The 27,784-nt window shown below is 41.8% G+C and overlaps 1 protein-coding gene across 2 annotated transcripts; it reads left to right on the plus strand.

Annotated features, from left to right (window-relative positions):
* Positions 1-286: 286 nt before the first annotated feature.
* AASDHPPT (aminoadipate-semialdehyde dehydrogenase-phosphopantetheinyl transferase) lies at positions 287-27,580 on the plus strand. Of its 2 annotated transcripts, XM_075546540.1 has the most exons (7): positions 287-548; positions 2,036-2,261; positions 15,348-15,469; positions 16,021-16,182; positions 24,019-24,090; positions 25,663-25,816; positions 27,191-27,565. In XM_075546540.1, exons 1-7 carry the CDS (start codon positions 366-368, stop codon positions 27,208-27,210), a joined length of 939 nt encoding a protein of 312 aa, XP_075402655.1. In that variant the 5' UTR covers positions 287-365; the 3' UTR covers positions 27,211-27,565. The 2 variants fall into 2 exon arrangements, with proteins under 2 accessions (XP_075402655.1, XP_075402656.1); XM_075546541.1 differs by having other exon boundaries at positions 288-548; positions 25,663-27,580.
* Positions 27,581-27,784: the final 204 nt, after the last annotated feature.

Raw genomic sequence — 27,784 nt, forward strand, 5'->3', positions numbered from 1 at the left:
TTCGCACCACGGTCCCGTTAAGTCCTTCCCGAACTGTGAATGGCTGAACAGTTTGCTTTGGGCCTGGGTCCCGCCCTCCCCGCCGGAGCCCCGCCCTCCCCGCCGGAGCCCCGCCCCTCGTGACGTCACATGTTGCCGCAAAGCGCAGAGGTGTGCTCTGGGTCCCTGGCCTTTTGCCGCGTTCTCAGGGAGGCCGCAGGGCGGAGCGCCGGGAAGCGAGGGTTCTCGGGAGACTGCGTGCCTGTCGACGTAGCGCGACGCCCCGCCCCGCCCCTCCGCACGCACGTCGGGAAGAAGGGGGTGGGGCCGCGCCAGCATCCGCGCCATCTCTGCCCGGGGGTGGCGGCGAGCTCCACTTGCAGTGCATGGTTTACCCTGCCAAGCGGCTCTGCTTAGTGCCAGCCATGGAGGGCGTGCGCTGGGCCTTCTCCTGCGGCACTTGGCTGCCGAGCAGAGCCGAGTGGCTGCTGGCGGTGCGATCGATCCAGCCTGAGGAGAAGGAGCGTATAGGCCAGTTCGTCTTTGCCCGGGACGCCAAGGCAGCCATGGTATTGCAGCTCTTGGGTCTTTACAGCCGAGAAAGCGGGTGCTGGGGGAGGTGGGCCGGGCCGCAGACGTGCACCTCGTGCTGCCCTCGGGTGCTGAGCCCACAGAGGGGGCGTGAGCTCGACGGCGCTGCCGCGACTGGTGCGGGCAGGCCTCTTCTCCAAGGCCTTTGTAACCATCCGGAGGCTCCCGTTGCCGGAAAAATTAGCTCCTCCCCCTTTGTAATCCAAAATAAAGACTCGAGTACATAATAACATAAGTGTAGTGGAGCCCTAAGAGGCAGAAAATAATGTTTATGTATATATATGCATATATATACATTTTTAAGTGTTAGCAAATTATATTTTCCCTAAGCTGGGGCCCATAGCACATGCAGTCTTGCTATTAAATATCTCACACTTCCCGGATCGTCATGCACGTGGTAGGCCTTAGAATGTTGACAATATGGATTAGGGGAGCCTCGCACCCCTGGAACTGGAAAGGATCCCACACTAGATTTTACAGGATGGTTGCAGTTCCACGCGTAGGCAGCTGTCTAGATAATTTGGGATACTATTTCCAATAGACTCATTTGTTTAAATGTTCTATTTTTTAAATAAAAGCTGTACAGTGTCCGATTACAAAATAACTAGTCCATAGAATGTTGAAGCAACCCCGCATTTATCACCGCTTTAGTGATTTTTTTTAAAAAATCCCCCTATTTCAGAATACCATTCGCTTTGTGATGTATTTATTTTGAAGGCATGGGCTGTTTTCGACACTCGTTTTTTCTAACTAGGAAGAAATGATAAAAAAGGGCAAACTTCAAAGCCAGCAATATTTGAAAGTGTTAATATTGAAGAGAAATTAAACCCGAACATAGATGAAATACTCTATTATATTTTGCCATCTTATACTCTTGGACATTGGGGATGTTGTGTGTGCACATTATTGTTTACGGATGAATGGAGGTGAGAGGTTACAGGAATGTAGGTCAACAAGGCATGACTTGCTAGTTGAAGCTGAGCAATGGCTCTGTAACTCATACACACCTCACTGCCTTGGAGTGCAATCTGATAATGGGCGGAACAGGGCTGCCCGTTGTGGATGTTTGTATAATAGCAAAGCCCTTCCTAGGGGAATGGTCAAGCAAGTATGGTGTTTTGGTAACAATATATTGTTGCAAACAATGCCCAGGTCAGACAGGTATACACGGTATGTAATGGTTTCCTGGCAGAATGTTTTCTATATTATGGTCTCATGAAGCAGAAATATACAAATATGCATTTAGATAAAAGACTAGACAGATCTCCACTTGCTGGCATTCCTGTTATTAGGGAGGGAATTGCTGAGAGCTTCTAGCAATGCTTTGTATTTAGTAGTTATTTAATTTTAAGAACTTTTGAAGATTAAGAGTTTAGAACTCACAAAACTGTAATGTGTAATAGAGGCAATATGCCGAAATCTGTACTAGACCTTGATATAACCTGACATTTTATATGCTTACCAGGCTGGTCGTCTGATGATAAGGAAATTGGTTGCAGAGAAATTGAATATCCCTTGGAATAATATTCGTTTGCAAAGAACTGCAAAAGGAAAACCAGTTCTTGCAAAGGACTCCTTGAATCCTTATCCCAATTTCAACTTTAACATTTCTCATCAAGGGGACTACGCTGTCCTTGCTTCTGAACCTGAGCTGCACGTTGGAATTGATATAATGAAGACGAGCTTTCCAGGTAATGTTACAGCACAGAACTCAGTGTTGCAGCACTGAAATTAAAAGGGTCTTGATCTCTCAGAATGCGCCTTGGTGACACAGTGGGTTAAGCTTTGGGCAGTTAATTAGCAGTTCAAACCTACCAGTCACTCTGGAAAATGAGGCTTTCTACTTCAGGAAAGATTGAGTGTGAGAAATGGGAAGGAGGAGCAGTTTTACTCTGTCTTTTAGGGCTCCTGTCAGTTGGAATCAGCCGGCAAGTGGTTTGGTTTGGGTTTGGTGGTGGCCCAGTCCTTACCTACTGAATAATCTCAGGCCACAATGTATGCTATAGATATTTAAATTTAGAAAAAAAGTCATGTATCTGAAAACATTATTTCTAAATGGGGCATATTTATTTGAATATTATTAAACTTCTACATAGATTCTCCATAATGGGGGAATATATAATGGGTTGCCCAGAGGGAAAGTGAAAATTCCCCTTTGGAATTATGCCTTGACTTTTTTATAATATTAAATTCAAAACCATTTTCAAAGACTCTTTAAGTTTTGTGAAGAACTGTAATTCACTTAGCGCAGTGTAAGCCTTATATAATCGATAACACTGTGAATTGGACCCAACCAATGTCCAATTTTGAGTAGCACACTCTTGAAAAACAATAATTATGCCTTAATAATTTTATTTCACATCTTTCAGTAAGTTCTTAGCTTCAAAAAGTAATCTCAAAGTTATATTACATTGTAATCCTCAGGGAAAGCTGCCACGTTTTTGTGCTATATGTAAACCTAGTTCTTAGTAGCACATTTGTATAAGTGAAAATGAAGAACAAGCACTTACTGAAATATTTGCATTGCTTATGTATCAACTCAGAAATTTATAAAAAGTTTCAGAAGCTGTAAACATTTGTTGGAGGTTCAGTATGCACCAATATACTTTAACTAGAACACCAATTTCTCTCATCACCATTATCACTAAAACTTAGTGTACATTTACTTGTGCCAGTTCCTTATTCATATTTCCTGATTTATTTATCTCAACATCTTCAAAGGGCTCATAGAAAAAGTCCATTGTCTTTTAATTTCTCCACTTTTCCAGGAATTTTTTGAAACTCGGTTCTATTTGATCAGAGGCTATATAGCAGGCTGAGAAGAAAGACCTATTCATAAGAGTTCTCATGTCACCCTAATTTCATAGTGCAACTGCCCGCTTTCCACTGCCTCCATCATGGGGTCTTCGCTTATGTGAGTCCTGTGCGGAAGGCTTTCATGGCTTTTATAATTCATTTGGATTTTTGCCTGTTCTTGTTGGCTGCTCTCAAGTCAGTTCCAACTCTTGAGGACTATACATGTTAGCGAGTAGAACTGTGTGACCAAAGAACTTTTCAATGACTATAATCTTAGGATTCTTTTTCTGTGGTACTGCTGGGTGGGTTTAAGCCGCCAACCTCTAGTTCGCAGGGCAGGACCAACCATATGCTTAATAAATGTCAAGTGATGATACTTTTTTTTTAGCTAACAGCCTGGGCTTCATATAGTATATGGCTACTGACCACCCTTTTTCTTTCATTGAATTTTCCCACTGACTACTTTTTCTCTGACCTGCTCATAAACCTCTCTTTTACAAGTATATTTCCAGTCTTGTTTGGATGAGACGTGCTCTATGGGTAATTATGGAAAAATTCTAACAAGTTTTTTTTGGTTTTGTTTTTTTTTTTTACTTTGAGGTTGTTTACTTCAGTAATCCAGTAAAAATTAGACATTTCTTCTCCAAGAAATCAAACACAATTTATTTTAAAATGAGGGCCAATTCCATAAAGTCAAATTTTAACCTAAGCTTTCCTGATAGACATCTTCTCTCTATAGGCTCCAATGCTTGATTAATCACATTGGTAATCTTCCCAATATTCAAAAATGATGGCATTTGATTGAAGAGCCAAGTCTGAACCCAACTACCTTTCCATTCTTTGTTCTGAGAATCTTCTAACAATTCGGCACACACATTTACTTTGTGTCCATCACTGTTCCATTAAATCTTCTCTTCTGTGTCATAGTGCAAGAAAATCTCCATTCCCCCAGAGTTCTGTGGAGGGGAAAGCCCCAGGAACCCAGGCAGATGGCGCAAACAGGGCCTGCCTCCGGGAGCTCCTCTGCATTAGGGACCAGGCCAGAGGAAAGCCTTTGTTGTTTTCAGCGTGGTTTCAAGATACTGCCATCAGTGTCCTTTCCTTCCTCGGAATTTTGATCTGGTGTCCAGCATTGACCTGTTACATTCCTAAAATGAGCATTGCCATGCTTTGCTGTTTCTGTCCTTCATACAGTGCCAAGGAGCTTGTCCTTCCTGCAGCACACAGTCCAACTGCAGTGGACAGGCACCCAGGCCCTCCCTGGACACTGGCGCACATGCCCCCATCGGACTTGTCCTCGTTATATGGGGTGGGTAGGGCATGATGCCAGTCGCCCACTATGGACTTCAGCTACCTTGCTTGGCAATAAGTGTTACACTGCGAGGCCTAAGAGAAGTTAGCAAACGTTCTTAATCCAGTGTCTGGATAGGCCTTGAGGGTTTGTTTTAATTTGGCCTGAGGATTTGTTTCATGTACGTGAATGTGTGCATAGGCCTTTTTCCTGGTTGTCATCTGTCCCTGAGAATCGCTGAGCTCACGGTTGAAAGGATTCCAAGGGGGTATGGGAATGAGCTCATGTGCTTTACAGCTTGCTGCTGTCCTTCCACAAACTTTCTTTTTCTAAGAGCAGAAGTAGCTGCAGAAGCCGTGATTTCTTGCAGTCAGCACAACTATACAGTAGTGCTTGGCCCAAGAGACTGACCCTTGCTTAGGAATGTTGTCTGCCAGAAACAGATTTTTTTAAAAATCATTTTATTGGGTTAATGCAACTCCTATCACAACCCACACATACATCAATTGTGTAAAGCACATTTGTACATTCATTGCCCTCATCATTCTCAAAACATTTACTCTCCACCTAAACCCCTGGCATCAGCTCCTCATTTTTCCCTTCCCTTCCCACTCTCCCTCCCTCATGGACCCTCGATAATTCATAAATTATTATTTTGTCATATCTTACATTGTCCAACGTCTCCCTTCACCCACTTTTCTGTTGTCCGTCCCCCAGTAAGGAGGTTATATGGAGATCCTTGTCATCGGTTTCCCCTTTCCACCCTACCCTCCCAGTATTGCCACTCACACCACTGGTCCTGAAGGGATCACCCACCACGGATTCCCTGTTTCCAGTTTCTATCTGTACCAGTGTACTTCATCTGGTCTATCCAGATTTATAAGGTAGAATTGGGATCACGATAGTAGAGGGACGAGGAAACATTTAGGAACTAGAGGAAAGTTGTATATTTCATCATTGCTACACTGCACCCTGACTGGCTTGTCTCCTCCACGTAACTCTTCCGTAAGGGGATGTCCAGTTGCCTACAGATGGGCTTTGGGTCCCCACTCCACACTCCTCCTCATTCACAATGATATAATTTTTTGTTCTCATGATGCCTGATACCGATCCCTTTGACACCTTGTGATCGCACAGGCTGGTGTGCTTCTTCCATGTGGGCTTTGTTGCTTCTGAGCTAGATGACCGCTTGTTTACCTTCAACCCTTTAAGACCCCAGACGCTATATCTTTGATATCTGGGCACCATCAGCTTTCTTCGCCACATTTGCTTAGGCATCTATTTGTCTTCAGTGATTGTGTTGGGAAGGTGAGCATCATGGAATGCCAGTTTAATAGAACAAAGTATTCCTGCATTGAGGGATACTTGAGTGGAGGCCCAATGTCCATCTGCTACCTTAATACTAAACCTGTAAATGTATGCACATAGGTCTGTTTCCCCATCCTCATTGATAAATATATTTACATATGTACATGCCTGTATTTAGACCCCCTATAAATGCCCTTTACCTCCTAGCTCTTTCCTCTATTTCCTTCTACATTCCTTTTGTCCGGCTATCATGTTGCGCCTTCATTAGGATTTCCTCTTGCTTACATTACCCTTGGTCACGCCCTCCTAGGTCTCCTCACCACCGGTGTGGATCACTTATTCCCTTGTCCCTGGGTTTGTTAACACCACTACCTTTCCCCCCACCCCCCCTTCTCCCATGTCCCTCCAGAACTGTCAGTCCCATTGTCTCCATATTGTTCATCCAGCCTATCTGATTCAGACAGACCTGCGGAGATAATAACATGCACAAAAACAAGACAGAAAAACCAAGCAACCAAAGTAAACAAAACAACAGAAACAGATTTTGTTGACAGTTGGCCTGATAGTCATTGATGGCATATGACCCTATTGGATAATCCAATAATTACTAATGGGGTTATCATAAATGATAGGAAAGTAGTTGGGCAACAATTAAAGATTGTGTTTGTGCTCATTATGTTCCCTTGGACCTGTATGTCCCCATCCTTCCAAGTAGTTTTGATTGACTAATTTGAGTATTGCTTTTTGAGTAATCACGTTAGTCAGGGGGTTCCTTCCTTCCTTAGACTATTTCATTGCCTAAAAGCTTTTGGTAAGCTCAGTTACACTTCAGCAATGAAATGGTTCCCAGTTGTTAGTGTTGTTATGATGCATTCATAGTTAACTAAGCTCCAGAATTGCTCCCTGAGGGGAGGAAGGAGGCACTGGTTTGTTTCTCGGGGGACACAGTTGAATTGCTTTACTTAGCATCTTAAGGGCCTTAACAGTTACCCCAGTTGTTACTTTGTAGTATCTGTATTTTAAACTCCTAGTAGATCTTGAACTGCAGGATAGACTGAAGCTCTGGGGCAGGGGTTTCCCAAAGTGGGTGATAGATAGGACCCCCAGTGGGGTGCTAGAAGGACTCGGGGACTGCAAAAGCAGATGACTATTTCTGATTATGGGCTATTGTACAAGAGTTTTTAATTGCTAGGGAGTGCTGAGTAATTTTATTTTGCTGAAAAGGGGAGGCAGGCCAAATAAGTTGGGGAACCCCTGTTCTAGGTGCATGATAAGTGTATTTAAGAGACTCGGTTCCATTACTCCCATCTAATCTGCGGTGAGCATCATCTAGGAACGTGGAGTCTTCTGCTAATCAAGCCATTTCTGCGGTGCATGTCCTCTCCCCTAGCTGCTGTGGCTGTGCAGGAGACCATGGGATAGTTTTGGGGTCCCTCCTCATGGCATGCCCACTATCAAAGTGATTGTCACAGCCACCACTTTACTGTACATCAAACTGCGGCCTGCGGGCCACATGCGGCCCGCCGAGGACATTTATCCGGCCTGCCGGGTGTTTTTGCACCGTTTGTTTTTTTACTTCAAAATAAGGTATGTGCAGTGTGCATAGGAATTTGTTCATAGTTTTTTTTAAACTATAGTCCGGCCCTGCAGCGGGTCTGAGGGACAGGGAATTGGCCCCCTGTTTAGAAAGTTTGAGGCCCCCTGCCTACGTAATACCGAGAGGAACCTTACCCAAGGCACAAAGTAGGCACTCAGTGAGCATGTGTTCCGTGACTGCCGTGCCTGGATAGGCATTCCAAACCTGCAAGGATCCTGACGTCCTGGTCATTGTAACTGACCAGGTGAAGTGGTTATTCACTTATTTTCTAGTTTGTATTTACCATTAAATGCCCTTGTGTTTATAAAGAGAATAGCCTTTTGAAATGATCAGTTGTCGTCTTATGTTTGCAAAGTGAGGCAAGATAGGGTGGACAGGATACTGCTATAAAACCATGACCTGAATCTGGGAAAAGACGGGTATTTTTCCTCACGAGTTTTTATATTTTCAGGTTCATGTTTGTATTCCTAAGTTGCAGTATTGTGTTATAGCTAGGAAGGTGTAGAGCATGTTTCTTGTCTCTCTCCACCTTACCATCTCTCTTGGACTATTTCTAGTCTCCTGATTGGCTTTGCGAGGAGTTCTGGTGGCGTAGTGGTTACCTGTTGGGCTGCTAGCTTCAAGGTCAGCAGTTTGAAACCACCAGCTGCTCTGTGGGAGAAAGACAGGGCTTTCTACTGACGGTCTTGGAAACTCGGGCCGTTCTGCCTTGCCCTATAGGGTCGCCATGAGTTATTTGGTATTGACGCGAAGGTAGTGAGTTTTCTGTTTTGTTTTTCTTGAATTGGTTATTCCATTTTACTCTCTGTACACAGAGGGGTGTTTCAAAATACCTGCAGCACTTTGGGATAAGGATCGAGACGCTAACCAGAAGGCTGATGACTCAAGTGCTGTTCCATGGAATGAGATGTAAGCCTCCTAACAGGGTCCTGCTTCTTGTTCCCGCCTACTTTGGCACTCTCATCTCTGGCTGCCCTCCTTGGCGCTCATGCTTCCATGGCAGGCGCTTTCCTGCTCAAGGTCATCGCAAAGCTGGCTTCCGCAGCCTGAACTCCTCGCTCTTGTCTACCTGCGACGTGAAGAATGAGAAGCAGCAGGTAGATACCCGAGAAATGCTCGTCCTAACCATCTGATGTCAGAGCCTCCGGCCCGTGGCCCTTCTCACATGTCATTAGGAGCCCTTTGGCTGTTCCCGTCCTCGCTCCTGGACAAGCGCAGGAGCCGTGTTTATTTTGGTGTGTCCACTAGGATGCCCAGTATCTGCCAACCCGCCGATGTCTGGCCCGTAGCACACGCCCACTCAATAGTTGTTCAATCTATTAAGTGATACAAAGGAGTCGAGGGGACCGTTTTTCTCAAGTTCTTTTAAAATACAGGGATTCAGAAAGTTCATGGGAAGATTTAATGAGAAGAAAATGGAATTTTTCCGTAAACTGTTGAAGCCCCCTGTGTTTCTTCTACTTATTGAAGAAATGCAGCCACAGTGAAAAGCGCTATTCTTAGCATTCTTGTGCTCATCGGTGAATTAGGGTGGTGCCGTTCCTCCTCACTCCTCCTGTTCCTTTCCTGGCTGCGTCATTTGTTCCCTTCCTCAGGTCCTCTTTTTACCTTGGAGGTTGCTGCCATCTGTCCCGCTGTCTCTTCTGTCAAGGCTGCCCTGCATTCCTGGAGGTCTGCATGGCCCGGAGTGCTGTTGAACAACACAAAACGAAAGGCCCATTGCCACCAAGCCAGTTCTCGCTCCTGGCAGCTCCATATGCTGTCGAGTTGAACTGCTCCGTGGGGTCTTCAAAGTTCTGATCCGAATAGGAAAGCAGGTTTCCAGGCCTCTCCGCCCCTTTGCTGTCAAGTGGGTTCAAGCTGCCATCCTGCAGATTAGCAGGTGAGGGCAGACCCTAGCTCCACCCAGTGAACATTTCTGTGCTCTTTCACCTTACGGAGGAAGATGTTGCTGATTCTGGTCAGTACCCTCCAAGAGGTTTTGCTCATGCACTTTGTGAAGTCTGTCTTGGCAGCTCAGATACTTGGAGAGCTGCCCTGGAGCACACAGCAGGGTTTTGCTCAATTCCCCACGAATCCAGTCTATTCCATTTTCTTTAAGAAAGGGAGGTGCGGGGAGCTAACCCCAACTGAGATGCTGTTACATGCACATTTTTGGAAAGGAAATGAAGTGGACGTGCTTCGAGGCTCTGATCCTTAGTGGGAAGATGTTTTCACAGTCTGCAATAGCAGCTGGAAGTGTTAGCTCTATATTGTCTTGTTACAGTTTGAATACACTTTTGGTTAGTATGTGGTCTTGATCAATGCAGAGCACCTGATAGTTTACTGGTATATCTAAGTTTACTTTTCCTGAAGATTAAGCAGTCAGGAGAGATGTGGTTTTCCTAAAGTTCTGTGTCAGTTTTTTAGTATGTTATTTTCTTCTAATCTGTGTGCATCTCACTACATTCAGAAGCTCTCTCCAAACCAAACTCACTGCCATTGAGTCCAATCTGACACATAGCCACCTTATAGAACTGCCCCCCCCCCACCCCGGGTTTCCGGGCTAAATCTTTACGAGAGTAGAAAGCCTCATCTTTCTTCCTCTGAGTAGCTGATGGTTTTGAACTGCTGACCTTGTGGTTAGCAGCCCAACAGGTAACTCACTGTGCCACGAAGGCTCCTTTACGTTCATAAAAGGTGCACTAAGATGACAGAAGATTGTAATAGTCATGACTGTGATGATTTTTACTAGAAACATTTTATCTTTCTTGTCTGATGATTATGCTGCCTTCAGGTAGTTTGAGGCACACAAATACTGATACTTCTTGCACATTTTTGAAAAATTTCAATTCTCTAGGAATACTTTATAGTTAACAGAATATTTACCCACTGTATTTGCTGCAGAGTGCCACAGTGTGGCACTGTTGCGCTTTGACTGAATTTTTAGCAACGAATCACCTATTCGAGTTAGTCAGTTCTGCTTTGTGCCGTAGGAAAGATGCTTTTAAAAGTCTGTGAGGATGCATTCATATCAGATGTGTTTTGAGCAATATATAATCAATTTTATGATTGCTTTCCATTGATTGTGTTAGATTGCTTTTTATGTTAATCAGTTTGTTATTATTAGCATGCATACTTAAAATTTTTCCCTTTGATTGCCCATCCAATTTAGTTAAAAATCAGAGGGCTTCTAGAAAGTGAGAAAATCATAACTAGAATAAACCAGCAAACAAAATGACACCATAGATACTAGCAGGCATAGCTTGTAAACACTTTTGACTTTTTGGTTTATTAATTCAGCATTTTCACCCACATATGTCCTGTTCTCTTCCAAATTCAAATGAGAGAAACCATTTCTCTCATTGCCGTTACACAGTCTGTACCAGAATCCAGTCAAGGGGGTTGGACGGTCTTCCAGTCACGTGAATTATGTGCGCTTGTCCCTTTTGTGAGCTGCATTTCATTGCTGAAAGTACTCTGTAAGGAGTCTTTCCCAAGCCCAGTACGTGTTAGTCAGTCATTTCCACCGATGTCTTTTCCCGCAGGGGTTTGTTTCCAGTTGATAGAATGTCGGGGAATAAGCACCAGACTGCCGAGGGAGTCCTGGCCCCCAAAGTTATGAATGCTCTGCCCTTAAGGATCCTCAGACGGCAGTTTAATATTTCAGTTCTATTACGCAAGAGGATTTTGTAGCTTTGCTGGTCTACTTTTCGGAAGTACCAGTCTGTAAATCATGTAAACAGATGTAAATTATTGACTCAGGGTCATTTCTAATGTGGATTAGAATACAGGGCTAAGAGTTCAAGGAGTCTGGTGAATTTGAAATGGGTGAGGAATTTGTCTTGATCTAATGGACCACCCAAAAAGAGAAAGCGCTGCCGTTGAATCAGTTCTGATTCATGACACCCGATAGGACAGGCCTGCAGCTCAGTCGAGGCCTGGTCAAACCCATGCTGCTGCCAATTTGAAGTGGAGATGACAGGGAGCTTAGAAACTTACTTTGTGAAACTACTGACATTTACATTTCAACTTTTAAGATATTTGATAGGGAAGATGAAGATAAAGGGAGGGACCTGGTCTCTTACTCAGTTCTACGTGTAGCACTTAACTCAGTTTTTAGAAGGAATGCCTGTCGACTTTGCACGGAATAAGTCTGTGATTAAATATTAGCCAAGCATTAAATAGGAAACGTTGACGTCTGCTTTTATGGGACTTGTTTCACCCCCAAGAAAGACCACTGGACCTGGTGGCATCGATCCTGGTCGTCAGAGCTGTAGGGACTTCTGGAGGTGGCAAATGGTTGAGAGTTCAACAGCCAGCTGACACGTGAGCAGTGTGAGCCCAACAAGAAGCCTCCTGTAAGACAGGCCTGGTGTCTCCCTCTGGAAGGTTACAGCCTTGAAAAGCCGATAGACCCAATTGTACTGTGACACACAGGGGTTCTCCGTTAAGAATCAACTCCACAGCAACTGGCACCTAAGTAGTTGCTCCACCAACATGAGTTGCATAATGTTTTGATGCTACCTTATAAGAGCCGTACTCAGTCAATCAGGGATCTTGAAATGTGGAGTTGGCATTTGAGATATGAAAGTTCAAGTTTAGGCAAACACATAATTGTAACATTTAAGAAGAGAATGTAAGAAGACCACCCTGTATTTTAATTTATACTTCAGTTCTTCCTTCTGAGAATCAGGTCCTTTGAGTTCTGACCATCCTTGTCTCTTTCCAGGTTTGATAGAGCTCAGTTTTCTCATCTGTAAACAAGGGAAATCTGTTAGAATCTCGGAGCCAAACAAAATTGTGAGGCTTAAATTTCTGAAGACAGGATGCTGCAACTTATGTTTGTAGTTTCCCAAACTGCACTCTACTGGAGTAGACCCACTTGGTTGTGCAAATACAAAATTAAACTAGTCAACGTTATATACAATTTCCTTTTCTCAGTTACCTTAACCACGTTCCAAGTGAGCTGTAACCTGTGTGGCTAGCACCTGTCATGGTGGGCAGACAGGTAGAGGATCGTTCTTTCTTCCTGTAGAGAGGTTTGTTGGGAAGTGTTCCTTTTGAAATGTAAGCCTGCCTTCAAAAAATACTGGATGACTTTACTTAAATTTGTTTATCTTATAAGTAAAACTCTAACCATTCAGAGTTTCTTATTGCACACGTATCTGCAGTTTAGGACCCATTATTCACATGGCAAAACCGAAAGTTTGATTTTTAGTTCATTAAGAAATACAGCTGTTTGGTGAGTTGCATGAACTGTCTCTGTTACAGGTTAAGCTGGTCCATGTAGTTGCATGTTTTTCGAGGAGCAGAACAAGGATTTTTCTGTGAACCTGTGGAGCTCTCCTGTAGAGGGAGTAGGAAGGTGGCATAGCTCCTTCAGCTTTCCTGGGTATGAGGAAGACCTCTCTCCATTCATTATCAGGGAGTTAGCGGAAGTATTAGCATTCCTAACACAGGTCTCCTTGTCGCTGGGCACCTTGACGTTGATTCTGAATCACAGCAGCCCTTTGTGCAAGAGGATGCAGCACTGCCTGGTCCCGGGCTGGGCGCACAATTGTTATGTGTGAACCCCGTGGTGTCACCATTGTGTCAGTTCATCTCCGTGAAGGTCCTGCTTTATTTCACTGTTCTGGCATTTGACCAAGCACGATGTCCTTCTCCAGGAGCTGGCCGCGTCGGAGAACCTGCCCAGAGCACCAAATCTTGCCATCTTTGCTTCTAAGGAACATTGTGGCTGCTCTTTATTCAAGATGGATTTCTTCATTTTTTCCAGGCAGTTTTTGGTATATTTAATCTGTAGTAACATAGTAGACTTCCTGTAGTGGGTGAAAAGGGAAATGAAATCTGTCCCATTGGTATCAAACCTTTATGTTTAAAGAATTTAAGTTGCTAGCAACAAATTTAGGAAAAATAAATATTTCTTGCTGTTTATAGAAGGACTTTACCTCACTATCAATTTGAACCATTTAAAAGTGAGACAGTTACTTTATGTTAACATTTCTTTAGAATGCTAACTTAATTATGTTAAAGAATGTAATTGAGAACTCTGGCTCATGCATGACAAAATTGTCTGTTAGAATTTGTTCCGTATCAATATAGTAGTGTTTTGTTCTTCTTAAGTGGGTCAATAAGTTAGAAACCATACAACACGTCTTAAGTGAAGTACCCTTTTGTCATGCCGTTCTCATATCATTTAATGGAAATAATATCTTGGAAGGGTTAACAAATTGATGCTACAAATAAGGCTTGTTTATGTAGTTTGTGGTTTGCATTTCACTTTAGAACTTAACTCAATTATCAGTGGAAAGTGATCAGTAGTTTTTATTTTTGGCCCATTGAAAAATAAGACATACTAGAAAAAGTTTTGGCACCCAAGGAAACTACAGTATGTGCTCTTACATTGAGTGTATTTGGGTTCCCTCCGGAGGTTGCTGAAAGATCTATTTAGTGCTCTTTCCTGCCTTATTAGTCTAACGTGCAGCATTTCAGTCCAATTAGTATCAAATATAGTGGATGCATTTCTCTTAAAAATCTCAAGACAGGGTAGAACTGCCCTGTGATTGTCTGAGATGGTCACTCTGTACTTGAGTAGAAAGCCCTGTCTTTCTCCCAACGAGTGGCTGGTGGTTTTGAACTGCTAACCTCGGGGTTAGCAGTCCAACCTGTACCTGAAAATGTGATCCTGAGAGAACTTCAAGGTTACTCTGCTTTGAGGGGAGTTATTTTCACAATGAAGTGATCTCTTGTCTAGTAAAACCCTTGCTCCTATTGCGGAGAAGTATGAATGGCTAGTTTCTTGTTAGAATCCCTGAGCCTAAGAATGTTGTCTGACTTCCTGAATTATGGCACCGATTCCGTAGACACCCTGTAGTAGTTGTTGATTAAAGCATGGATGCTGGGAGAGTTTTCACATTGTTTAAGTTGGACTTGAAAGCTAAGCCACCCTTTCCTGTCATTTATTTTTAGAATACTTTGAGATATTGAGTAGTGACACTAGAGATGCTTTATATTTAAAAAACAATCAAACCTGCAAAGTGCATAATAAAAAGTTATCTTTAAAGAAGTAACAGAAGTGGCACCTTAGCTCGGAAGGCAGAGAAAGAGCGCAGGGGCCGGGTCCTGAGCTGCGACTCCTGCCGGCAGGCTTCTGACGTGACTTTGTGCAAATGACTTCTCCCCTCTGAGCTTCCAGGGAGAAATGGATGTGGAAACTAAAAACCAGAAGCAGAGCAAGAAGCTTTTTCAGTGGCATTGCAGAAAAGAGTCAGGATTGAAATACGCTGATTTGATTTCAGACAAGTCATGTTAGAAAATAAGTTGAAAAGTAGCAAATTTTGGGAAAAAAATGAGTGTGTACTAATTTTCCAAACATAGTGATAGTTTTGGATAAAAGAATGATCTTTAGCTTTCTACCACTAGTTCCTCTACAAAGTTAACGGAAAGAGATATCCACCTGTAGTTACTCAGCATTTGTAACTGGTAAGGCTGCTAAATTTCATCCTGTTTATTAATGATACTTGAGTTTCCCTCCATTAAATTTAGCAATTCGGTTTAGCATTATTGATTAACATTAAAGCACCTTTCTGTCTCTGGACTAAACCCTGCTTGTTGAGGTATGTTACTCCTTTGATGTTGTTTTGTAAGCAATTTTTCATTTTTTACCACTTTTGATTTGTTGGCATTTTATGTAAACGATTATCTCTACATTGAAGAGTGGAATCAGCCTATAATTTCGTGTTGTGTGCTCTTGAACACTGTGCTAACGTAACAGCGACTGTTCTGTATTTTTTCATTTGACAGGTCGCGGTTCAATTCCAGAGTTCTTCCATATTATGAAAAGAAAATTTACCAACAAAGAGTGGGAAACCATCAAAAGCTTTAAGGATGAGTGGACTCAACTGGATATGTTTTATAGAAATTGGGTAAAGTGTCTAACTTGAAAAGTTTATCATGATTCTCTTACAGTTGAGCAAAAATGTTTTGATTAGGAATTCATCTCATGATTGAAATTAATGAGTCATTACCATGAAACTTCTTGGGTTTTGTGCATAATCTCTTACATTGGAATGACATTTTAAAACAACCTATCTTTAATACTCACAAGATCACATTATTAAAGGTAAATCAACACATTTATCATCCTTTGTCACTACTAGTTTTAAACTTAAAGGAGCGTGCATAGCCTTACTTATGTGCCACACTCTTAGGTGGCATTTGCTCCATGAATTAGTTGATGGTAACAACCCTCCTCGGAGACGGGTACTAGCACTATCCCGTGGGAGGCAAGGGGGTGGTGGCACAAAGTGATTAAGTGATTGCTCACAGCTGCTTTCTCTCCAGGTTTCTAAGGTTCCAAACAAAAGGGAGCCTTATAGCTATAATATACTGTAGTGTAAGAAATCCAGATGTGTTGAGTTTTATGTTGTAGATTCTATGGAAAATTGACTAAAAAAATTATGTCTCTCTATCTTAGGCATTGAAAGAAAGCTTTATAAAAGCCATTGGTATTGGACTAGGATTTGAATTACAACGACTTGAATTTGATATCTCCCCATTAAACTTGGATATAGGCCAAGTTTATAGAGAAACTCGTTTATTCCTAGATGGGAAGGAAGAAAAAGAATGGGTATTTGAGGTAAGATATTTATCAAAACTGTTGTAAGAATTTTCATGCTTTAATTGTGGGTGCAATATATATATGCAAGAATAGATGTAGGAGTTTGAGGGTGGCACAAATGGTAACTGCCTAGCTGCCCAGTGAGCGCTCAGAGGCTTGAGTCCGTGCAGAGGTGATGTGGCAGAAAGATTGACTGTAAAGCACAGCTCTTCCCTGACTGGGAACGTGGAGGTGGTGCTGAGAATTGGAACCAGCTTGAAGGCCTCTGGCACTGGTAGAATGAACATGACGTGAATCCAGGCCTGGTGCTCTGAAGGGGAAGTCAGGGGTTGGACTTTTACCCTAACATTTAAGGTACTACTTTAAAGACGAGTCATAGTCAGGAAAGGAAAGCTGATGGGAGAAGGGGCACAGGCAACAGGCATAGGAGAGAGAACGTAGGGTCTCTGTAAAGACCCTCAAATGGAAATAGCTCTGAGTGTGAGCAGCCTACAGAGGCTAATTTCACTGGACCCAAGATGACTTACTAATAGTCCACATGAGCCTGTGAAAGTAATGTGGGCATTTTTGGCGGGATTAAAGATTTTAATATCATTCTGTATTATGGTTTTTGTCACTAACCGTTCTTGATTATTGGAATCATCCAACATAGACTCACTAAAAAATTAGAGGATTACTTGAGCAGTTTACGTAGCTATTTCTCTGGCTCAGTTAAAATTAGGGATACAGACCTTTAAAAAAATTAGGCCTTTAAAAAAAATCATTTTATTGGGGGCTCTTACAGCCCTTAGAACAATAATCGTATCAAGCATATTTGTTGTCCATATGTTGATATCATACTTTTCAAGACATTTTCTTTCTACTTGAGCCCTTAGTATCAGCTCCTCTTTTTTCCCTCCCTGCCCCCCCACTCTTGTGAACCCCTTCATAAGTTATTATTATCTTCATATCTTACACTATCTGCAGTCTCCCTTCACCCACATTTCTGTTGTTTGCCTCCCCCTCCAGGGGGGGTAATTATATATTGATCATTGCTATAGGTTCCCCTTTCTCCCCCCACTTTCCCCCTACCCTCATGGTATCATTATTCACATTACTGGACCTAAGGGGTTTATCTGTCCTGGATTCTGTGTACCAGAGCTCTTGTGTACCAGTGTATATGCTCTAGTGTAGCCGGATTTGTAAGGAAAACTGGGGTCATGAATAGTTCCAGGTCTGTCTGCTGACCCTTAATGAAAATTTTCTGACCAGGAGTCAAGCCCTGCCCCCAAGTCAGAAGTATATTTTCGGCACTCCTCAGGAACATCCTTGTTTCCTTTGCTGCTCTGTTGCGCGTTCATTCATGTTTTGCGTGTGTGGGTGGGGGGCGTGAGACCGGGCACATTCCCACACTGTGTCTCTATTGCTGTCCTCTGCATTGCTGTGAGTCAGTGAGGGGACATCCTGTCTCATGGTGGGGCAGGCCCTATGGTCTTCTGCATTGGCTACTCCGAGCCTGAATGTCATCCTTGAGGCTTCGTGGGCCAGAATATGATTCTCTCTTGCTTGCACTCGCTTTCTCTCTCTCTTGCTCTCTCGCTCTCGCTCTTTGCATCTTTCCCTCTTCATTGGCTCCCTTGTGGTCTGGGCAGATCCGTCACTCTCCCTAGACTGTCTTCAGTGCTGTGTCTGTAGTGCGTTCTTCTGGGGAGGGGGTCAAGGTAGCTGGGTTTGGGGCCCGCCCCACAGTCCTCTCTGTTCGCTGTTCTGTGCCGCTCTGTTGCCCTCAATTCTTGGTGCACCAGGATGAGATCTTATACCAGCTTTCTTATCTTTTGGGTTATTGTGGCTGGAAACATGACTGCCTCTCACCCTTGCAAGTAGCAATATTTGGTTTTAAAGCCCCCAAACTCTGGGTGTGGGACTCAACGTACTTGAATTGGAGCATTATCTGGAGGCCAGTCAATGTAGCTAAGTCGAGAGAGTGGTCTACTGTGATTGACTCAGGTGTCCCAGAACCCGATTGACTCAGGTGTCCCAGAGCCCAGTTAATGGTTAATCTCGAATATGATTGTACCTCCTCTGATCTCCTGAGTGCTGTCCAGACAAAGGCAGTTCCCTGAATAAGGAATTGATGATAGGTAGGTAAAATAGGAGTTTCTTAAGAGAATTTCAGATGTGTTGAGTAGGGAATAACGAGGTGAGAATTGCATTTTCAGAAAGCCACTAAGTCTTGTGAATGGTGGCATGTGGCATTTAAGGGAGGGAGATGTCGAGCAGTAGTGAAGAGTGACACACAGAGCCAGCTACTGAGATACAGAGTCCTGAAAACCAGGTGGCTTCTTACGTGTGAGATACCCTAGAAAAGTCCAACCAACATGTCAAGTTATCAAGAAGAATAGAGGACTGGACTGCAGGGCGACACTCTTGAATTCGCAGCATACTAGCCTGTGGAAAATGGAGGAAGCCCAGCATTTGCAAGAGAAAGATCCAGCATTTGCAAGAGAAAGATCGCTAAGAAAAGAGGAAGGAGAGGGAAGGCCATCGATAGAACAAAGCTCTTGGAAGTAATGGAGGAGGAGACTGAGGAAGAATGGTCTAAGAAGTGAAGTGAGAGTAGCATCAGGAATTCCACGGGAAGAGGATAATTGGAGAAAACACGCTGTGTTAACAGCTGAGAAGATGCCCAATAGAGGATTCTCTCAAAGACCAAATTATATTTAGGATGCTATGTTTTAAAGATAGTATACAATTTTTAAAACTTTATTAAAGGAAGACACCTTACCATATGAAAATTTACTATGTGGAATCCTTTTTTTGGTCAATCAGAGCCAGGCAAATAAGCTTTTAGTATGTATGTGACCATTTACAAATTCAATTGTATGTTTGTTGCACCATTTTTTATTGGGCGGGCGACTGTTGGTGGGTGGGTCACCTAGTCTGGAACCCGTGAGGCAAACTAGGTGAACCCTTAGTAGTAGGCTTAATAGAATTAGCTTACATACATAGTTATAGGTGTGATGCTTATTATGATCTATCTGATGTTTGTTGCAAAGAGGATTCTTACAGCAGGGAAACAAAGGAAAGCTTGGTGTTGGAGTACACTCTGTGGTGAGTGGTAGTGGAAAGGTCTTAGTATTTTTAGGGAGTGAGTTAGAATCTTAACATGAGCTTTTTGACCTTGGCAAGTATTATTATTTTTCTTTTTTTCCCGTTCAACAATTTTATTGGCATATAATTGACATATTACAATTCAACAGTTTAATCACAGCAAGAAGAGTTATACAATCATCACCAAAATCTATCATTTTTAATGGGTTACATGGTAAGCACAGAATGTAAACATATATTTAATACTAAATAGAAACATTGAATCCTAAATCGGTAATTTTCCTGTTAAAATTTTATCTTTAAGTTAAAATATCAAACCTTGAAATAGAGGAGTATAACATTTATAAAATATTAGTCATCCAAACCAATGGTTTTCTCCAGGGCCTATTATTAACCTATTCAGAATACTATGGTACATTTAAACTATTCAAATACTTTGAAAATTGTATTTCATATTTTCTTTTAAAAAATAATTTTATTGGGGACTCGTACAACTCTTATCACAATCCATACATCCATCCATTGTGCCAAGCATATTTATATAATTGGGGCCATCATCATTCTCAAAAGGTTTGCTTTCTACTTGAGCCCTTGGTTTCAGCTCATTTTTGCCCCTCCCTCCCCACGTCCCCTCCCTAAGTATAATTTTTCTTAACATTATTTTTTCTCTTTAGTGCTATTTTCTTATTCTGTGTATAAGCTAATGAAAACTGATTTAATGAAATTTATTTTGTGTATTTGATCATTTACTAGCAAAGCACATGCACTTTTTCTAATAAGAATCTTTTAAAACATTCTTTTCAACTGATTAGGAGATGCTGATATCTTTTTTATAGCATATTATTTTTAAAAAATTTCTAGCTTAACCCAATGCAATTTTGTATAAAAGTTGATTAGCATTGGGTTAAAATGTTTTTCTTGGTTTAATACAGAAAGTTTGCATCTATTATAAAGCCAGTTACCATTTCATTTACAGTGTGCTTTTAAAGAGAATCAAACAGACAGAGATCATCGCTAAGAAGTAAATCTTGATTGTCTTTTTGCCATTAAAGAGAGTGCTAGATATATCCATGTATTGCTAAACATCTTCATGTATTTCTTTTTAGGCTGGGAACAGTGGCCCAGTGACCATCACCAAAGCCAGTTTATGTAAGACTAGTGGGCGTATGTGGGAGTAGTCTTCTTCACACTAGGAATCCTGTGTCGGTGTTCCCTTAAGTAGAATCAAGCGTGTAGGAGACTTGACTGTTCTCAGGAATTTAAAGATGTGGCGATAGCTATGGCAACTGCTTCTCACCTGTCAACTTTGAAGAGCGGCTCCATCCAGGTTGTAGTGGCTGTAGGATGCGAGTTGAAGGAGGAGGAAGCTGGCTGTAGTTCATCTTGTTGGCACAATTCCAATGGGCTAAATATGCTGCCGAACTCTGTAGCCAGGCGAAGCCACAAATGCAAGAGAGCGATTGTTCTTCGTGCATCAGGTGCTGAGGACAGGCATTACAAGTCAGCTGTGAAAGCTGGAGAAGATTAAAGAAGATGGAGGAAGAATTGGTGCATTTAAATTAAGAATGCTGAATATAACATTGACTGCCAGCAGGATGAAGAACGCTATCTTGAGAGACGTACAGCCAGAGACTGTAGCTTGCATTAACAAATAGAAGCAGTCAACAGAAACCGAACTGCCTTGGACTCTGAAGCATTCTTCTTTTCACAGTGAGATGTGACAAGCTAAGTTGGGGAGAGGAGCCCCATTCTGGCAGGCAGCATTATAAGAAGCCTGCACAGAACCAGAAACAGGATTGAGGCTGCGAGTAACCACCAGCTTCTGGTCTGGACCTGCTGCAGAAAGCTGAATGTATAATCCTCTATGCAAAAACAAAGGGAAATGTTTTCCTAGGACCTTGGTTAAAATTCTGTATTCCCAGAGGAAAAGGAACATTTATTTCCATGAGGATTCAAAAGAAGAATATGCATGTAAAAACTAAAAAGAAAATGAGGAAGATCAATCTCAGCGGTGCCTTTAACACTCCAGGTGAAATATATAAGAAGAGGGAACTGAGAACCTTAAGAAAACACAGCTGTCATTAAGGGCTATTAGTGTACAATACACTATCAGACCATGAAGAGTACAAAATATCCAACTCACTGCCATTGTGTTGATTCAGGAGAACATTAAGAAGAGTGACTGTAGAAAGAGAAGAAAGAACTAAATCCTAGAACAGAGTACATACACTTCATTACTACATTTGCTCTAGTTTCTAAAGCATGTATCTGTATCCTTTATTGTGGCTCTCACTGTTAGCAGTCTCAAGCACTCTATGGTACTATATGTTGCTACCGAATCTTAAAACTCAGACTCTTGTTTCTCACTGCTTTGTGTTTCTACCTGAACATTTAATCAACTCTAACCAGAAAACTAAGCTCACTGCCATAGAATCGATGCTGACTTAAAGCAACGTTCTAGGACAGAGTTTTAACTGTCGCTGTGAGTTCTTGAGACTGTGGCTCTGCAGAGGAGTAGAAAACCCTGTCTTTGTCCCAAGGAGTGCCTGCTGGTTTCTAAGTGCTGACATTGCAGGTAACAAGCAGCCCAATATGTACCGTATATACTCAAGTATAAGCTGACCCGAATATCAGCCGAGGCACCTAATTTTACAACAAAAACGGCATAAAAATGTGCTGAAAAACTGTTTATACACGAGTACATACGGTAATTGCCCTTCAAGTTATTTTCTCTTTCTAACTTTGTTTTCTCATAATATTACTTAAACCTGGTCATTCCGGATGAGAACTCCAGGGGCTCCTCTGTTTTCTTCCTACCCTGGTCATATAGTCAGTATGGCTTAACTGACATGTTCCCTTTTGGCACACGCCAAGTGTATCCAGATTGGCTTAGGCTATTGCATTACTCTCCATTGGGCTCTTGTTCCATTCTGTGGTTCATCTGCATGCGAAAGCTGGACGGTGAACATGGAAGATTGGAGAAGAATCGGTGAATTTAAATTATGGTGTTGGTGAAGAGTATTGAAGGCGACATGGACTGTCAGAAGAACAAGCAAATCTGTTTTGGAAGAAGTACAGCCAGGATGTTCCTTAAAGGCGAGGGTGGGGAGACATACTTTGGACATGTTTTCAGGAGAGGCCAGTTCTAGAGAAGGGGCGCATATTTATTAACAAATCAGTGAAAAAGAAGGAGACCCTTAATGAAACGGTTACACAGCTACAAGTCATCTCAGACAACAGTGTATGTGAGGCAAGATTGGGCAGTGTTTTATTGCGAATTAGGACTCACAACATTAATGTTGAATTTTGTGATTACTGTGGTTCTATTAAAAAAGACTGTAAAGCAACAGTGAGGAGGACATAGAGGTCGTGGTGGCGGAGCAACAGCAATCTAGCTGAGGAATCACAGGCAGAAGAAGGGGCTGCAGGATTTGGGGGCAGGAGGAAAGTAAAAGGAAACAGATCTATGAGTCAGCTGTGGATTGAGGTATAAACAGGTGTGCACTTATGTAAAGATATTCATAAAATTGAAGTTTGCGCTTCTGTACATACATTTTTATGGCAATGCATTGAGCAAGTGAACGGACTTTGGGGTCTGCCCAAGCCTTCCTGCAACGCGAGCACTTTGTTCTAATCACTTGGCCCTCTGTGATGCTCACCCTCCCAGCACAATCTCTGAAGACAAATTGGGTGCAAATGTGGTGAAGAAAAATGATGGTGCCTGGCTATCAAAAGATATGGGATCTGGGGTCTTAAAGTCTTGAAGTTAAAAAAGCCGCCAACTAGCAGAGAAGCAACAATCCTACATGGAAGACGCACCCTAGCCTGTGTGATCATTAGGTGTCGACAGAATCAAGCAATAGGTATCTGAAGACCCAAAACAAACAAATTGTTGAGAACGAGGGGGCTCGGAGCAGAGACCCCCAAACCCATCTGTAGACAATAAGACATCCCCCTCACAGAAGGGTTACAAGGAAGGATGAGTCAACCAGTATAGCACCAATGAAACAAGAGTATTCCTGTGGTTCCTTGAGGCTTCCTCACCCCCCACTAGCTATCATGACCACACTGCCTTTAGTTCACTGGTACAGGTAAGAGCTCACGACACACAGAATCCGGGTCCGATAACTCCCCCAGGGACAGAATTGGGATAGCAAGACCAGGCGGGCAGGGGGAAGGTGGGGAGAGAAGGGGAGAAAGGTGGAACTGACCGCAATGATCGCCCCCACCCCCCACCCAGGGGGATGAACAACAGAAACAAAGGGCAAAGGGAGACGGCAGTTGGTGTAAGATGAAAACAGTAATAATTTACAATATATCAAGGGATAATGATATAAGGGATATAATGATATAAGGGATATATAATGATATAAGGGATATATAATGATATAAGGGATCATGGGGGGCAGGGAGGGGCAAAGCTGGTAAGGGCTCAAATTAGAAAGTGAATGTTTAGAAAATGATGGTGGCAACACATGTACAAACATGCTTGATACAATTGATGTATAGGATGAGCCCCCAGTGAAATGATTTTTAAAAAAAAGATTGGTTAATAGGGAATGTATATTGAAGTATTTAGCAATAATGGGCCAGGATATAGATTACTTATCTTTAAATGGCCTGATAGACTAGGACATATCTACTCATGTATGTATCTGTATAGGCATGTGTAGCAATATATACATTGAAATTTTAAAAATGGAAACAAAAGTGCATCTGTTCTGACATATTTAGTAATGTGTGTGGTCTGTTTTCCTTCTCTAGGAAAGCAAAATCGATGAGCATCATTTTGTCGCAGTAGCTCTTAAGAAACCCGATGGATCTAAGCATCAGAATGTAAGATTTTAGAATTTTTCTGACTTTTTTTCCTTTCTAAAAAGCACGAATCAGTGTTTATTTTGTTATTTTTTTATGGAAAGAACTGTATAGTTTATTTTGAGCTAGAGGATTTTTAATTAAGATTGTAGGTGTAAAAATAGATTTTCAACATCAAATCCCTAACATTATTTTTGACTGCTACTGAAGGAAGAAAGAAATTACCTGTTTCTTCACTGTGGAATACACTTAAGTATTACAGAGAAGAAATATTATAATATTGTTGTAGTGATCACATTTTCAATAGAAATTCAAGATAGTCACTGTCCTTGTCATGTTAACGGGGGCTTATTTCCTGGTTGGTTGAAGCTGTGAAATGTAAAGGTATAAAGTTGAAGATTGCTAGGTAATATCTTTCTAATTCAGTCTCTTTCCCCTTTCAAAAGTATCCTGCGTGACTTGTGTGGTCACAGTGTGAAACGTGGGGCAGATCGTGTGCTGTAGTGTGAGATAATTGCCCAGTCATAATTCAGGCTTGCTTCAGTTTTCTGGTAAGGGGATTAGGACCTTAGGATGAGGAGGCTTAAAAATGCTCATGGAAAAGTCTCATTATCTTTTCATTCTATTCTTTCACACACATTTTAAAGCCCGCCTTATGTAGTGATGCTTCTGCAGATGTGTTTATCTAAGGAACGCTGATAGGCTAACATAACAAACTATGTTCCTGCCTTTAATTTAAGAATGGTGAACATATGTGCACCACTACCCATGGACAATAGCTCAACCTATCAATGGGTTAGGATTCCTTACTGGTTCCTGCCTTACAAAGGAAGACGTGTGAAAGTTGACTCCGTTTCTGAAGGTGTTCTGATCGGAGTTGCCTTTCCCATGTATTTTAGGTCCCAGCTTCTTACTCTGTAATTGCATATGTTTCTGGAGAACTGACAGCTTCTAAAACATTTGCATATGTAATACTTGCTTTTAATTTCATCCGATAGGAATTAGGCAGCCCTGGCATAGTAGAAAGAGGACAAGAGGACAGTGCAGGCCCAGGCCTGACATAAAATTGGTATCCGGTCTGCTTAATGTAAATCCCCCTATGATCTGTAACAGAAAGTGTTGAGTTAGGGAGGGCGGCATTGTGTTGAGTTATAAACCAGGGCTCTATCACAGATCACAGTAGATGATTCAGGATAAATTCAGTGTTGAATAAATAATTTTCCTGAGAAATGTTACACCTTTATAGTCATAAGAGTTTTAGGTGATCTGCCCTCCAGAGGAGCAGTGTACGCACATTTGCTCCATGGCACATTACTTTCAGAATCACCTGCCTGTTTGATAAGCTGCAGATTTTGAGGTCCCATTTGCACAAATTGGATCAGAACTCAGTAACTTTGTATTTTAAACGGTTTTATTCATTGTGTGTGACGTTTTCTGTTTCTTCTTTTTCTTGATTTGTTACATTTACAAAGCAAGGATAAAAGGAATATTCTAGAAATCCTGTTTTAATTAACTACCATCAAAATGTCATTTGGTCTTCTTCATACCTCGAGAATTGCACTGTGGCTTGATGACATGTCTACCTGTGTTTAGGCTCCATCTCAAGACGATGAGGCTAACCCTCCGCAGAGGCAGTTTAAGATTCTGACCTTCAATGACTTGATCGCCTCGGCTGTCCCGATGACACCTGAAGACCCTTCATTTTGGGACTGTTTCTGCTTCACAGAAGAAATACTGATACGAAATGGTACAAAATCATGATATGCTTTCCTGAGTAGTAGCAGAGAAAAAGGAAAACTTTGTAATCTTTGGTACTCACTGAAAAATGAATACCTAATAACAAATTTTGTTTTCAAAATAGTTAAATACCGCAACCATCTTTCCTATTAAAAAAATAGACTTCCAGTTCAACATTGTTCAATGAAACAGGCTTACCTCTGTATTTCTCCCCTAAATCACATTGGCTTGACAAATAAAAAGAATTGTAAGTACATGCTGGTCTAGGGGTAGAAAATAGAAAATAAAAACATTTAGACCTTTTTCAGCGGTAACTACTTCCAAAACCATGTAGTATAGGCTTTCGAAATTTTTTCTTGGCAAATGAAGTTTCCAAACAGTTATTTTTTAAAAATGGGAACATTTTTGTTTGCGTGTGGTTTTTGGTTGTTGTTAACTGTGCACCTGCTGTTCATATATATATCAATAAATGTAATTCTGTGGCATCACTTGTTTTAGTGGCTGTAGAGTACTCCGTGGTGTGGCTGGATGATTTGGGTTAGAGGTAACTAACTGTCCAGATACAATTGGCCATTCGTTATCTCCTGTAGCACAGCTTGAGGTGTCGTTAAGATCGCATTCTGGCTCTCACATGCTCGGGTCGTTGGTTTTGCTGTAGGCCTGTCCCCCTGGTTCTCACAGAAGCTGCTGCTGTCACGTCTGAGTTCACATCCTTGTAGTCACCTCCAGACGGCAGGAAGGACCTCTCTCCCATCTCAGTGTATCACTGGGGAAGGCACTTATTATGAAGCCTCCAGACGCCCTCTCCCTCAGTTTGCCTTGACTGAGAAAACCCGTCCATGGCCATACTGGCTCCTGTGTGGGCATGTGAACTCCCCTGGTCAGGTCAAAGGTGAACCAGCAGGTATGGCTGAATGACTTTGAGGGGAAGTCATTACGTGGTGGAAGGAAGTCGTGCCATAATTTTCTCACTCCTCCCATATTGAGACATTTGGTTGTCTTAAGCATATGATGGAGAGTGGATATTCTTGTAACTCAAGTTGAGGTACGTGCTTAAGCATGTCCACCAGGAAGGTGCAGGGGTGGAGCAGCGCATCAGCTCTCAAGCCACAGGAGAACATGAGGAGGTCTGGCGGCTGCTCCCCGCTAAGGCTGTACAGAGAGACTGCCTTTTAGTAATGTGTGTGTGCCCACCCCGCTTCACCTGCCCCTTGTGCAACTCAAGTACTCTTTTTTTTGTATTTAATTTCCTGATACATGTGAAAAGTGGTATCTTATTTAACTTGTATTTCCTCTGACATTATCTTTAATGTTATTGTTTGGTTGCATTTCTTCTTTATGAACTGCCTAGCCATAATTTGCCTATTTTTATTTGTGCAAATAGGACTTCGAATCGGAGCCTAATATGTGAGGCCCCAGGACCATCATACTGAGGACCGACTGTCTTGTATGGCTATAGTGCATGTTTGGGGGAGTTGTGTTAAATACCAATAAGTAAAATAATTTGTTTTCTTATTAAAATGAAAATTGTGTGTAGGTTATTTAAAAATAATTAGTAAAAGAAAATTGGAATGTTTTATCCTTTTTTTTTCTTTTTTTTTGTTTTATCCTTTTTAAAAAAATTATCAAGCATGTTCAAATAATCTAGACATAGTAAATATCATGTTTTTAAAGATCAAGTTACATTTTTAATAAAGGAAGTATTGTTATCCTTAGCATGAATGTAATGGTGATATGATATCTTGTTATAACAATAAAACTGTAAACATTACTGTGGAATAATAAAACTATAAACATTATTATGGAATTTTTATGAACTAGGCACTATGCTAGATTTTTAAAAAATTTAAATCAAAGTCACACATAACATTTTAAAAGTCAAATCGATTTTTTTCTTCCTAATTTCTTTACTACAAGATTTTTTTCTTTCCTAAATTTATCAATACATTCACCTCCTTCCATCTCGGATCCCCCAGGG

Source organism: Tenrec ecaudatus, chromosome 4 (genome assembly GCF_050624435.1).
Source record: "Tenrec ecaudatus isolate mTenEca1 chromosome 4, mTenEca1.hap1, whole genome shotgun sequence".
NCBI classification, from domain to species: Eukaryota; Metazoa; Chordata; class Mammalia; order Afrosoricida; family Tenrecidae; genus Tenrec; species Tenrec ecaudatus.